The sequence below is a fragment of the Meles meles genome, chromosome 19, assembly GCF_922984935.1.
Source record: "Meles meles chromosome 19, mMelMel3.1 paternal haplotype, whole genome shotgun sequence".
NCBI lineage: Eukaryota > Metazoa > Chordata > Mammalia > Carnivora > Mustelidae > Meles > Meles meles.
The window spans coordinates 52,657,462-52,670,450 of NC_060084.1; the positions used below are offsets into that span (position 1 = coordinate 52,657,462).

Sequence of the window (12,989 nt, forward strand, 5' to 3'; positions counted from 1 at the left end):
TGAGGTCTCCCAGTTAGAAGTCCCGGGCTGAGACCAAAGCCCAAGAAGCCGGGCTCCAGGCCCACACACCAAACCACTATGCCCTAGAGCCTCTTAAGCTTGAGCCACACCGGGTTCAAGGGACTTGATTTCAGGGACTGTCAGAAATGACAACCCACCAAGGAAACAGACATTGGCAAGTTGTGCTCCAGTCTCCTTTGTTGGTAACTTTTTTGTTCACCATGGGATGTGGGTTGTCATGGTGATGGGAAGAGACCACAAAAGCTACTGAGCTAAAGCATTTGGGAAAGCATGCTTCTGAGGACAGACTCCTGCAAGCCAGCCCCATTTCTGTTTTCTTTCTACCACCTGGGACCCTCCAAGGATGCAGCTATGGGGTGGGTGGACTCTGGTACCCACAGCATTGGCCCTGTGGCCTCCGTCACCAACACCCACCCCGGCTCACCTCTGCCGCTGCAGGGAAGAGGTCCTCTCAGGGACGTAGCTGGATCCCCCGTGGTGACTGTCCCCGCTTCCCCCGCTGCCTCCCCGGGCCCAGGGCAGAGCGCCACCAGCTGCCGAGGAGCCCCCAAATTGTTGAAGCTTGGAGCTGAGTTCACTGATGATGCTGGCTTTTACTGTGGCCAAGGCTGAGGCCTGAGGCTGGGCCAGGGGCCCGGGCAGGGGTGGTGGCGGTGGGCCCGGGCCCTCCTCCCAGGGTAGCAGCTTCCGAGGCAGAGAGGAGGCCGATGGCAAGGGCACTGGTGGGCCTTCCGGCTCTATTGCCACTGGACCCCCAGCCATACCCGACGTCGAGGGTCCCGTGCAACCACTCAGGGCCAGCAACCCATCTGTTCCAGCCCCCGTCACAGAGACAGTGGGGCTGGTGGGAGTGACAGGGTCCCGGAGTCCCCCACTGGGGCCAGGTCTCAGGCCTCCACTGGTCCCCAGAGCCCGGCCCCGGAGCTTAGAAGGAGTCATGAGCTGCGGGGGATACGGTGGGCCAGGAGTCCCACTGCCCCCGAAGGCCTGGCCGTCCAGGTAGGCCACGTATGTGTCCAGAAGCTCCGGCCCGCTGGCCACACTGGCCCCACCGCCTCCACCACCGCCTCCTGCGGGGCCCCCGCCTTCCGCAGAAAGGCTGCTCAGTGTGGACGCGCTGCTGATGGTCTCCAGCGGGTGGTCGCTGCTGCTCCGACTGTCTACCTCCTCTATTCCAGAATCTGTGCCGGGCGGTGGGTCCGGGCCAGGCTGTGGCGCCGGGGGAGCAGGGGCAGCCGGGGCCGGTGGACCTGGCGGAGGGGGGTCCCCAGGAGCCACGGGGGCCCCCTGGGTCAGTGTGGCCACCTCACTGTCATAGGAAGTCAGGCTGGATGCCGTGGAGTCCAGGGTGGGAGGTGCAGCGGCGACAGCAGGGGGCGGCACTGGGGGCAAAGGGGTGGTCGGGGTGGGTGGGTCCGGCAGCGGATGCGGGGGCCCAGGTGTGAGGGGCGACTCTGGCTTCTCGAAGCTGTTGGAGAACTCCAGAGGCGGAGGCAGCGGTTCCACAAAGAGGAATTCGCCATCTTCCACATCCACCGAGGGAGCAGGGGGCGGCAAGACCAGCAGGGGAAGCCCGTTCTCTTCAGTGCTCCGCGGGGAGGTCGGCGAGGGCGGTACGGACCGGCGCGGGCTGGGCGGCGGAACCCCCGGCCCGTCTTCCGAGGGGGGTCCCCTTCCCCCCGCCCCACTGGCTCTGGGCTGGCAGTTCTCAAGGAACCGCACGTGAAGGGGCAGCCGCTCCGGCTCCTCGGGGGCTCCCGACCTCCATGCCTTGCTCACCCCGGGGTGTGGGGGCGGGGGCTCTGGCCCCAGCTGCAGGAGGAGGGGCCCGACCCCGGGAGCTGTGGGGGGCAAGCGGTGCAGCAAGGAGCGTCGGGCAGCTGGAGGGCTGGCCGGAAGGGACTTCTCCTGGCTGCCCAGCCCCGCACGGTACCCCAGCTCCCGGCGGGCGGGGTCCGGTGGTGAGGCCCCCCAGAGACGCAGCACCGGCTCATGGTGGGCGTGGGGCGAGTGGTGGTGGGGGGTGGGCGGCGGGGCCTCATAGCGGGGCGATGGGGGCCTTGGAGGGGGCTGGGGGGGCCCACCACCCTCCGAGGACTCCTTCAGCGCCCGCTCTCGGGCGGCCAGGGCCAGCCCGAGAGGGGAGGCGGGGTCCAGGGCCTTGCCCGTCAGCGGGTGGACCAGGGGCCGGGGCGGCAGGAAGCTGGTGAAGGCGCTGCTGCCCCCGCCGCCCCCGTAGGCGCGGCTGCCCGCTGCATAAGCCCCGTAGCCTCCGCCACTCCCCGCGCCCGCAGACTCCAGCCGCAGATAGGGCTCGGCGGAGAACATGCCTTCATCGATGGACTTCGAGTGGCGCAGCCGGGGACCCGGGGGCGCCCCTGGGCCCAGCCCGCTGTCGCCGCCATCCTCGTCCCCCGCGTCGGTGGAGAGGAAGAGCGTGGACCGCCGGCGGGCTTCGTTCTGCCAGCCCCCTTCCCTCCGGGCCGCCCCCACCAGGGCCGCCCCGAACTGGCTGGTGAAATCCAGGGTGGCCGGGCCGCTGGGCGAGGTGGGGGTGGGGACGGGCGAGGGGGACGGCGGCACCGGCGACATGGCCGGGGCGGGGCTCGGCGCCGAGGAGCCTCCGGCGCTGCCGCTGCCGCCGCCGCCCCCCGCAGCCTCGGGCTGGGTTGGGGGCTCGGCCTCGGTGCTGCTGCCCTGGCTGCTGCGGCCGCTGCTACTGGTGGACGGAGCCTTGATGATGATGGTGGGGATGGGGATGGAGTTCTTCTCCGAGGGGGCGGCCGCGGCGGGCGGCGGCTGCGGGGACGCGGGAGACGTGGGCGAGGCGGCGGCAGGGAGGCCGCCTCCCTTCTGAGGCTCGCCTTCGACTTTGGTCTGCTTGACCAGGGGCCCCTTGCGCCCGCGGCCCGAGCGGGCTGGCACGTACATGGCCGCGCTGGCCGCCCGGGGGGGCAGCTGGAAGTAGCGCAGGGCCGGGGCCTGGGAGGAGCTGATGCCTCCGCCCCCGCTGCCGTGGTGCGACGGGGACGGGGCCCCCGGGGTGGGGCTGGGCCCGCCGCCCCTCCAGCCGCGCAGGCTGGGCTGGGGCCCCAGAGCCAGTCGGGGTGGGGGGTCGTCGGGGGAGCCGCCCGTCTCCATCTCCGGGGGATGAGGGGGATGGGCGTGGTGGTGGTGAGGCTGGGGGGGCGGGGCGTGATGGTGGTGGTGGTGGGGCGGGTGGTGGTGGGCGGGGGGCAGGGGCCCGCTGTGGTACAGGCTCTTCTCACGGCTCCCTACACGCGTGTCGGGAGGGGAGGGTCCATCAAAGGATGCGGGGGAAGAGGACGGGAGGGGGCCACCCGAACTGGGGTTGAAGGGCCCTCCCCTGGGGGATGGAGTGAGGCGGCCGGAGGAGGAGGGGGCTGGAGGTGTGCTGTAGGGGGGCTCGGGTGGGGACGTGGTGGGCGGTGGGGGGATGTCCTCCGAGCCAGGCACAGACAGGCTGCGGCTGAACTTCATGGCTGGGGGTGCTAGGTACGGTCTATCATCTTCTGCAGCCCCTGGGGAAGATACAGTGGATCCAGGAGTGGGGGGAGGGGGTCTCCCTCCTCCCCTATACCATAGTACTACAATATTAATGCAACAACAACAACAACAACAACAACAAACAACAACAATAATAATAATATGTCACCACTGAATACATGCTAAGAACCTCACACGAACTAGTCCAGAGTTCCCCAGCTGTGGTAAATCGGCTTGATGTCACAGGCTGTGCGTTGCACAAAGCAACCGGCAGGGGGAGCAAGGGGAGGCGGGGCGATATTCAGCTGCACTTCCTCCCCATGCCAGGAGGGGGCGCCGTTTACTAATTCCCGCAAAGACACAGCCTACGCTCGTGGTGGCTTGGGGGAAGCAAAAGTGGCTGGAGCCCGGGACAGATGCATGTTTAGGTGCATAGTCACAGATTTCTTTTCATGCATACGCGGAAATAAAATGTAATTAGCACATAAAGCCTGTGCTTTCACAGACGGAACTGGTTAGGATGAGGCTAACGTTTACGAGAGAGATCCAATTTATGGGTAAGCAATGCTGGGTGGCTTTACAGGTAGTTGAGATGAGATAAAGGAGATACAGGTAGACCTCACAGATGCAAGACTCACTGGTAGACTCTGGACGCTGGAAATGGGAGAAAAGCTAGACCCAGTCACAGAAGGACGTGGATGGGAAGAGTGAAGTCTGCCTACTTATCACTGTCAGGGCTCAGTCTTTGACCCTCTTCTCCCCTCTGACTACTCTCTCTCCTTTGGCAATCTCAAGTGACATGCTGCTTCATTCACTAGGTCTCTGCTGAAGAAGCCCACATCTGTCCTGGGGCTCGGTCCTCTCCCCTGAGCTCCAGGCTCCTATATCCAAATGCCATATCCACTTAATTGGATGTCTCAATGGCATCTGAAACTTAGCAGGCTCCCAGCTGTACTCCTGATCTCCTCCCATCCGATAGTCTCCCCCTTCTGGACAAACGGTGGCTCAGTCCTACTTCAGGACCTTTGTCTTGGCTGTTCTCGCTCCGTGTAATACCTTACTGCCATATATCCACATCGCTCTCCCCCTTCATTTCCACATTTTGGCTCATATCTGCCTCCCAGAACTCATCTCCCTTATTCTACTCTGCTTCCCACCCCACTAGAACTTACCACTGCCAACACACTATATAATTGTCTTGTTTCTTGTCATTATAATCTCTTGTCTGTCTTCCCCTGCTGGAAGGCAAGCTCCATGAGGGCAGGACCCTTTCCTCTGTTTTGTTCACTGACATATCCCCAGCAGTCTAGGACGTAGGGTGGATGCCCAATAAACATTTGTAGAATGCATCCACGCATGAATGAAGTCAGGTAGAAGAGAGAAGAAAGTAGGTAGTGGGGGCTCCGCTCATTGCATCCAGGCAGGAATAATAACATGCTCATGTTCTAGATGCAGAACCCAAGGCCCAGAGAGGTACATCTACTTGCCCCAGGCCACACAGCTAGGAGGGACAAGAGCCAGAATTCAGATCCAGGCTTGCCCAACAACAAAGCCTGAGCTCTCTGCCCAGCTGGATGGAACTGTGGTCATATACGGAAGTAGAAAAGAACATTTCAAAGTCCCTTCGTTCCTCCTGTTTTAACTGTCATCCTCCCAGCCTCCCCCTCCCCTGCTAGCATCCAATATACCCACCCTTCCAGGTGACATACCAATAGATTTTTGCCGGAGCATAAGCCCAGGTCCTGGAGGCAGGTAAGAAGGACGTTCATAACTTGGCTGCGAGCGGTGGTGCGGATCGAAGCTTGACTTTAGGGTGGCAGTCAGAGAAAAAAGACAACAGAGAAAGATCAGTCTGGGCTTGAAGAATCACAACTTCACCACAGAGCCAGCCTCCAAGCCTGCTCCAAGCCTCTGCAGGAAGAGTGAAAGGCATGGAGAAGGCAAATGGGAATTCTGGAAGAGGGAAAATTGTCTGAGTTTGGGCAGCGGGGAGAACGAAAGGAAAAGAAAGCAGATTCTCAGCAGCCCTGTTTGCTCTGCTTCCCATACCGAACACTAATCTGGGTCTTTTCTCCATTCTTGCTGTCAACCCCCAGGTCCAAGTCCCCAGCATTGCCTGGCTTGCTGACTGCCCTAACCTCTTCCCCTGTCCCTCTACCCCTTTCTTACTCTGCCACGTAAGAGTCAGAGGGATCTTTCAGAAAGAAGTCCAGGTCATGCAATTGCCCTGCTTAAAATCCCACAGGAGCATCCCACATCACCAGTCAGGAGGGAATCGGAATTCCCAACTCTGGTCTGGAGTTGTGGTCTGCGGTGGACACTGCTGGTACATACCGCATCCCCTTGGCTGGGACGCTGTGACCATCCCCAGCTGCTGAGAGTGTCACCTGCCTGGACTCTTGGCTGCCCCTGGGTTTAAAGAGTCCACCTCCTCCAAAGGAGCTGATGGGCCCAAGTAGTTATGTCCCCCTACTTCTACTTCTTCTTCTTTTTTTAAGATCTTATTTATTTATTTCAGAAAGAGAGAGAGACAGAGAGAGTGCGCGAGTTGGGGAGAGGGGCAGAGAGAGAAGCAGGCTCCCGGCTGAGCAGGGACTCCATCTCAGGACCCTGGGATCCTGACCTAAGCCAAAGGCAGACGCTTAACTGACTGAGGCACCCTGGCACCCCATGTCCCCCTACTTCTGGGAACAGCCTGCAGCCAAGGACCAACTGACAGGGAGATCCAAGGCAGAATTAAGTCAGTGGTGTAATTCAAACTCTCCCAGTGATCAGGCAGAAAGGGACTCCAGCGGGGGCCACATTTGCTGAGCTCCCACAGCCCACCCTGCCCCCCTCTCTCCCTTATAATTCTCCCCTTACAATACTGTCAGAGCAGGAATCCCCATCTCAGGCTCTGCCTATAGGAAACGCAGGCGCCCAGGACAGTCCAGCCCTGCCTATATCTCCTACCTGCTCATTCTGACTCCATTGTGTCCACCAGTCCCGCCCCAACACCCCAAGGTCCATCCCTGTTTTAGAGCACCCATAAGTCCTGCTTTTGCTTTCTGAAACGTTTTCTGCTCCTCATCACACATTCCTTTCCATTTTTCTGTCCTCTACACAAATGTCCCTCCCAGTCGCTGTCTACTGCACTTCCCTGTCCTGTTTCCTTAGGACATTCATCTCCATCTGAGACACCTTGTTTACATGCTCCCTCCCTGACTCCCTGCCCAGAATTTGGCTCCCTGACGGCATCAGAGGTATGGTATCTCTGGCCCATGACACCTGCAGGCAAAATATTTTCATTTCCTTTAAAATCAGAGGGGGGAACATGAATAGAATCCAGTCTGGATGATAATACTCATCTTTGCACCAACACAGCCATAAAATGCAGATTTTTAAATTTTTTTTTGAGGGAGGGACTTAGGAAGGCAAAAGTGCCAAAGGCCCATGGAATCCTAACAGCCTGCTGGATGGTAACAACGCTGCTGCTCTCTTTCACTGCTGGGTCCCCAGTTTCCAACCAGGACCCGATATTCTATAAGCTTGTGTCGGATGAATAGTAACTAAAAGAGAATGAACGAGCATGAGAATGAGAAGAGAATGAGAAGCACTGACTCCAGTGCTTCTGCCAGGTGACCTCATATGTCACTCTTATCTGTCTTTGGGGCCCGAAGTACAGAGAAAGGGAACCCCAATTCTGAAGAAGTCCCCACCTTACTGCCCTCACCTCCCATCATGCTCTTTCAACTTCCTGTACTGTTTCTCACCTCAGAGCCTCCACATACGCTGTTCCCTCTGCCTGGAACATCCTTTCCCCTTGCTCTGCTTGGGAACATTTGTCTTCCTACCCCCACTCCGGTCTGGCCTCTCCCTTCCTCTAGACCTATGCTGCTCAATACAACAACCACCACCCTTTCAGATGGAAATTTTAACAAATTAAGATAAAGTAAAATGAAAAATTCCCTTCCTCTGTTTTTGCTGGTCACATTTCAAGGGTTTAGTCACCACCCATTCCTGCAACACAGTAACTCTACTGGACAAGACAGAGCTGCTTTAGACCACATAGGATGCACCTGTCCTAACCTCTCCCTGCACTCACCCCCTGGATTGAGACTGCCCATCTCTGCATTTGTCCCATTCATTCATTCCACAGATATTTACTGAGCGCCTGGGCCATCCCAGGGACTGTTCCAGATGCTGCAAATGCAGCCATCAACAAAACAGACAAAGTCCCCCTGCCTACATGGAAGGCAGACAAAATAAATTAGTAACATAACGGGGTTGGGCGGACAGAAGAGAGGGAGGAGAGGAGGATTTCAACAGGGCCATCAAGGAAGGCCTTTCTGTGAAGACTGAATCTGAGCAATTTCCAGAAGAAGGGAGCCATTCATATTCCCGGGGTGGTGGGGAGTTGCCAGGCAGAGGGAACAGCAATTGTCAATGTCCTGAGGTGGGAGTGAGTGTGGTGTGCTCAAGGAACACTCAGGAGACCGATGTGTCTTGAGCAGGAGAGTGGGGGCGCTGAGGGGTGAGAGATGAGGTCAGACATCTGGTAGAAAGGTGATAATGGGTGGAATCTGTTAGTTTCAGATATTTCCTCCCTGGAGAGGCTTCCGCTTGTTACTCTGCACTGTAACTCCCTGAAATTAACCTAGTGTAGTGTAGACTTATTATAATTATTTGCTTCTTGTTCATTGTCTGTCTCGCTGGGCATGGAGCCCACACATTTCCCATTCTACTCTTCCTTGGTAAGAAAAAAACCAATCTGGTTTGGCACCTATTGGAACTACATTTCCCAGGATCCTGTGCAGCTGCGTGGGGGCACGGGAACTACGGTAGGTTGGGATGTATAAGCGCAAGCCTTGTGTGTTACTTTGGGGAAGTCTCCTCAGAGGTAACCCAAGAAACAACAATGTGCCCTCCTTTGCCTTTCTGCCTTGACACTCTTCCTTGTTCCTGCTACCTGGAATGCTGGTGGCACGGCTAGAGCTCCAGCCATCTTGGACTAGGAGGTGACCACGTGGTCGGAAAGGTTAGGATGGTGGAGCAGAAAGTGAGAGGGGTCCTGGGTCTTCATGACCATGGCAGCTGCCATACCCACCTACTCCAGACTTCGTTAACATGACAGAGCTCCAAGACTCTTCTGGTTCAAGCCACTGTTATTTGGAGGTTTTTCACATATGGAAGAACCCAATTCTGCAAAATCCAGCCCTTGCCCAGGAATTTAAATTCCCTAACGGGAGTGGCTTTACTGGGTTCGCTCTTCCAACCCCAGCAGGTCCAACGCATAAAGGTGCTCAGTAAATATGTGCAGGAGTCCAGGCTGAGGAGGGCGAGCATGGGGATAATAGGGACGTGGGAAGGAAAGTGAGGGAAGCATCTGGTAGAGGAATGGGCATGGGGATGGGTGGGGGGGCAGAGTAGTGGGGGAGGGTTCCGAATGACAGGGGAGGGGTCGAGGGGCAGGGGAGGAGTTCCTCTGAATGAAGAAAGTGCACAGTGAAGGGAGAGGAGTCAGATTGGCACGTTGCCAGAAGACATTCTAAGTGGAAGAGGAGGGATTAAATGATGGGTTAACTTGACATAAAAGGGGTCAGAGTGGCAGACGAGATGCCAGGCTGATGGAGAAGCCATAAAAGCGTCTGAGGAGGCGTTGGACTGCCTGCCTGAGGGGCACACAGACTCCAGGTGGGACAGGCTGACCTCCATCCACGAAAGGGGAGCATCCTCTCCCGCGCAGAGGGGCAGCGAATCAGAGGGCCCGGGTGCGCGTGACGTCACCGGCTGCGGGCAAGCTCCTCCCCAGCAAGTCAGCCAGAGGTCCGCCCTCCTCCGGTGCCACCTCGTGCACCGGTTGTGGGTCTGATGCCTCAAGGGCAGAGTGTGTGCCCTGGTGCTGTGCACAGCCTGGAGGCTGAAGATAGGCTGAGAAATGCGCGCCAGGGAGACAGCCCCTGAAAGGGGTGATGGGGGAGAGAGCGGAGGGGGAAACAGGCGGAGAGACAGAGATAGACAAAGACAGAGATGGGGGTTCAGAGGGGGGAGACAGGAGGGGAAACGAGACAGCAATGGGAAGAAAGAGGGCCCCAACAAAGCAGGAAGAGAGGCAGTCCTGAGAGGCCTTCAAGGGGGTGGGGGGGCAGGGCTGCTCCAGGAGGGTCAGGCATGCAAACAGGAGGGAAAGAGACAGACAATGCAATCAAGAGGGTACGGCCAAATAATCAGAGGGAAAAACAGAGTCCAGAGAAAGGTTGAGACTGGCACCCAGACAGAGATGGGGAGAAGGGAGGACAGTGCAAGAGTGGGGGGAAGGTAGGGTATCCCTTGGGGTCAGAGACCAGGTAACAGAGACAGTAGCTGAGGGAGACAAAGCCACACAGAGGGGAGGACAGATGGATGGACAGCAGAACCTTAGGAGGAGACAGCCCAAGAAGCACCTTGACCGACAAAGAGGCCTGGGTGGCAATACTGAGCCCCCACACTGCCTGCTTACCCCCCTCTGGTCTAGTGCACAGGGCTCAAAGTGAGACAGGGAGGAGGGAAGAGAAGCTGAAGCAGATGGGAAAATGAGAAACAGAAAACAAGACCATAGAGGGGGAGAGAGCCACAGAGATACAGAAGCAGCAGGAAGGGGCCCCTGTGTTGACTTAGAGTGTGAGAAGTCAGGATGTCTGCTGGAAAGGTGGGAACAGAGATGGGGTGAAGAGAGCCCCCAACACAAGAGGTGGGGCTTTGGGAAGGCCCAGGGCTAGACCCTGGAAGGGGGAAGAAAAAGGGAAAATGACCACTGGCCTCTAAGACCCAGAGGGAAGGGAGATGCCATTCAAGAACTCAGGTGACTGCCTAGGAGTCTCATTTCCAGGAGGGTGGGGCATGGGGGCACTAGATGTTATCATTGGCCCACGTCTGGGCCCCTGTAGGGGTGTCTTTGGAGCTCAGATGGTGAATTCCATGAGGGCTGGGATCTTATCTGTCCTGTAACCATGGTTCACCCAGGAAGGAGTTGGCATGTTGGTTGCTGTTTGTTGAATAAATGAAAGCAGGGTTTGCCCTATCTACTCTAGGAGCGAGTATGTGAGTGTGATATGCTATTGTAGGGTCTCTGGGGCACATGCAAGTCTCACTGGCTAGTCATTGTGGCATCTCCAGTCTGTTTTATGGCCTAAGAGGGCTCGCCATGTGTTGAGAGCTTGCTGTGCTAGGAGTTGACCTCATTCAATCCTCATCAGGACCAGCAAGACTGGCTTTAGCCCCATTATACAAAGCAGGGAACTGAGGATGCAGAGAAATCAGGCAGTATGGCTCAAGTGACTCAGGGAGTCAGAGGGAGTCAGAACTTGAAGGCAGGTCTGCCTGGCTTGACTGCCCATGCACTTCTGAGTCTACACCGACCTTCGGCAGAGGTGGGCACAGAACAGGGTCCTCACAGCCTCAGAGATTTCAGATTCCTTGAGAAACTCGGGACAGGTGAGACGGGAGGGACTGCTGCGTGCAGGGCACTCTGCCAAGCCCTGAGAAGGTGGCCAAGGACCCTCTGCTTCTACATCTGAAAGCAATTCTATGAGTCTGAGTACAAAATCTGCCACCTTCATTTGAGGCGTTCTAAAGTAGGCAGTCTAACCCTTAGTAGATCTGTGGCTAGACTTCAAGGGGGCCATGCACTTGGACTAGAAAAAAAATTACATCTTTATGGTCATTATCTTCCAATAAAAACACAGTATTTCCTCGATTAAGGATGTAGGCAGCAAACCAAGCTGGCCTTAGCAAGACTTGTGCCTGTATCCCCAGTAGAAATCCCAGATCGTCCCATAGCCCTTCACAGGGGTGCAGATCTCTTGAAATTGTGTTTATGCGCCTCATGACTAGTTAAGAGTTAAGATCCATCACGAGGTCTTGCTGGCTAACATGTTGATGAAAAAGCACCGATATTACTATATCATAAATTATGTTTTTACTTTGTGTATGTTTTTAACTGAACCCTAGGCCTAACACAGGGCTTGAACACATGACCCCGAGATCAAGAGTCACCTGCCCTACTGACAGAACCAGCCAGGTGCCCCACGAATTTTGCTTTTAAAAAATATTTTGATAACTGTATTATCAGTGTTAATTGGCTTCTTTTGTTTTCTTAAGTAATTTACTTTATGCTTCTTAGCATTATTCGGAGGACCAGGCCAGCCTGCCAGGGGGTCCAAGGTCCCTCAAAAGCCAAAGAATCCAGTTTTAGAGTAAACAGCCTGTTGGCCACTGGGTGGTGGGTGTGGCCTGTGGGAAGAAGGAGTCTAGGGCAGGATCAGAGGGCACGGCTTGAGCAGAGAAGTAGGGTGGTGTGTGATCTCTGCAGGGGACTCTGGAAGGTGAGCGGAGGTTGCTTGGTGGCTGTTTCCCATAAAGGGGCACAGCCCAATGACAAGCCAGCTAGGAAAGGACCATCATGCCCACCAGAAGAACCAGGGCCATGGATCCAGTTGCCTGACTTGCCTGGACTGAAATATTGCCTCCCTCTCTAAGCCTTGGTTTCCCCTCTGTAAATGGGCTGTGTGGATGATCCTAGGAATGAACGAGATAATCCACGTAAAATGTAGTGTCCAAAATAGGATCACCACCCATTACAGGTCCGCCTCTGTTGTAGGGAAAAGCAGGCAGAGTGGAGATGGCGATAATAAATAATATTTTAAAAACTCCCACTTGTTGAGCACCTGTTATCACGTGCTGGGCCAATGCCAGGGCTCACCAGTTGTGACATCATTCTGCCTTCCCTGAGACTCTTGAGGTGGGACAGAGATGGACAAGAGGTGAGAGCGGGGAGTGAGGAAACGAGGGACAAGACATAGGAGGAGAATAAGGAAGAGGATGGGCAGAGAGAAAAGAAGGTTCCCAGAGTGAGGAGAAAAGAGGGGACCCAGGAAGGGCGGTGCCCCTCCAGGGCGGACATCCAGCACAGCGGGTTCGGGAAGGTTATGCAAGGAGAAAATGGAGTGTGCATCCCCCAAGCCTCCTCTCCACTCTGCTCCCATTCTCCACCCACCCCCCGCACCGTCCAGGCTGCCTACCTCAGTGGCAAAGAAGCCTTTGGGCCGGTGTTTGCCCAGCGACGCAAGGCCACCGGGTCCAGGACTCTCGCTTGCACTGATGGTCTGCTGAGCTGCCGCCAAAATTTCATCCAGTTTGTCTAAGGGGAGGTGGAAAGAGGCAGTGAAATGAAGCTTGCTTTGGCCTCGGGCAGAAACAGCTGCCAGGAGCCCATGCGGTATGTTGTATGAACCAGGAAAGAGCACCCCTTCCCCTATTCCCGTGCACCGATGGCCCTTATGGAGACAGAATCTCCAGCCCAGAAGGCAGGACCCAGCGGTGGGAAGGGGTCAGGGCTGCAAATCGGCACAGGAGGGAAGGTGGAGGGGAAGCAGAAGGGTGGGGGGAGAGGCTGAGGACAGAGGTGGGCGCTTGCACTTGATGGCTGGGGCAAGGCTGGGGTA

At 56.8% G+C, this 12,989-nt stretch overlaps 1 protein-coding gene across 4 annotated transcripts in view; it reads right to left on the reverse strand.

Moving 5' to 3' along the window:
* Nucleotides 1-12,989, reverse strand: part of SHANK1 (SH3 and multiple ankyrin repeat domains 1) — a 46,011-nt gene that overhangs the window by 4,311 nt on the left and 28,711 nt on the right. For all 4 annotated transcript variants that reach the window (XM_045988198.1, XM_045988197.1, XM_045988196.1 and 1 more), the window contains 3 exons: nt 12,567-12,685; nt 5,238-5,334; nt 446-3,563 (listed from right to left, as the gene is read on the reverse strand). In XM_045988198.1, coding sequence (XP_045844154.1) covers nt 446-3,563; nt 5,238-5,334; nt 12,567-12,685 — 3,334 coding nt within the window. The remainder of the gene's footprint in view (nt 1-445; nt 3,564-5,237; nt 5,335-12,566; nt 12,686-12,989) is intronic.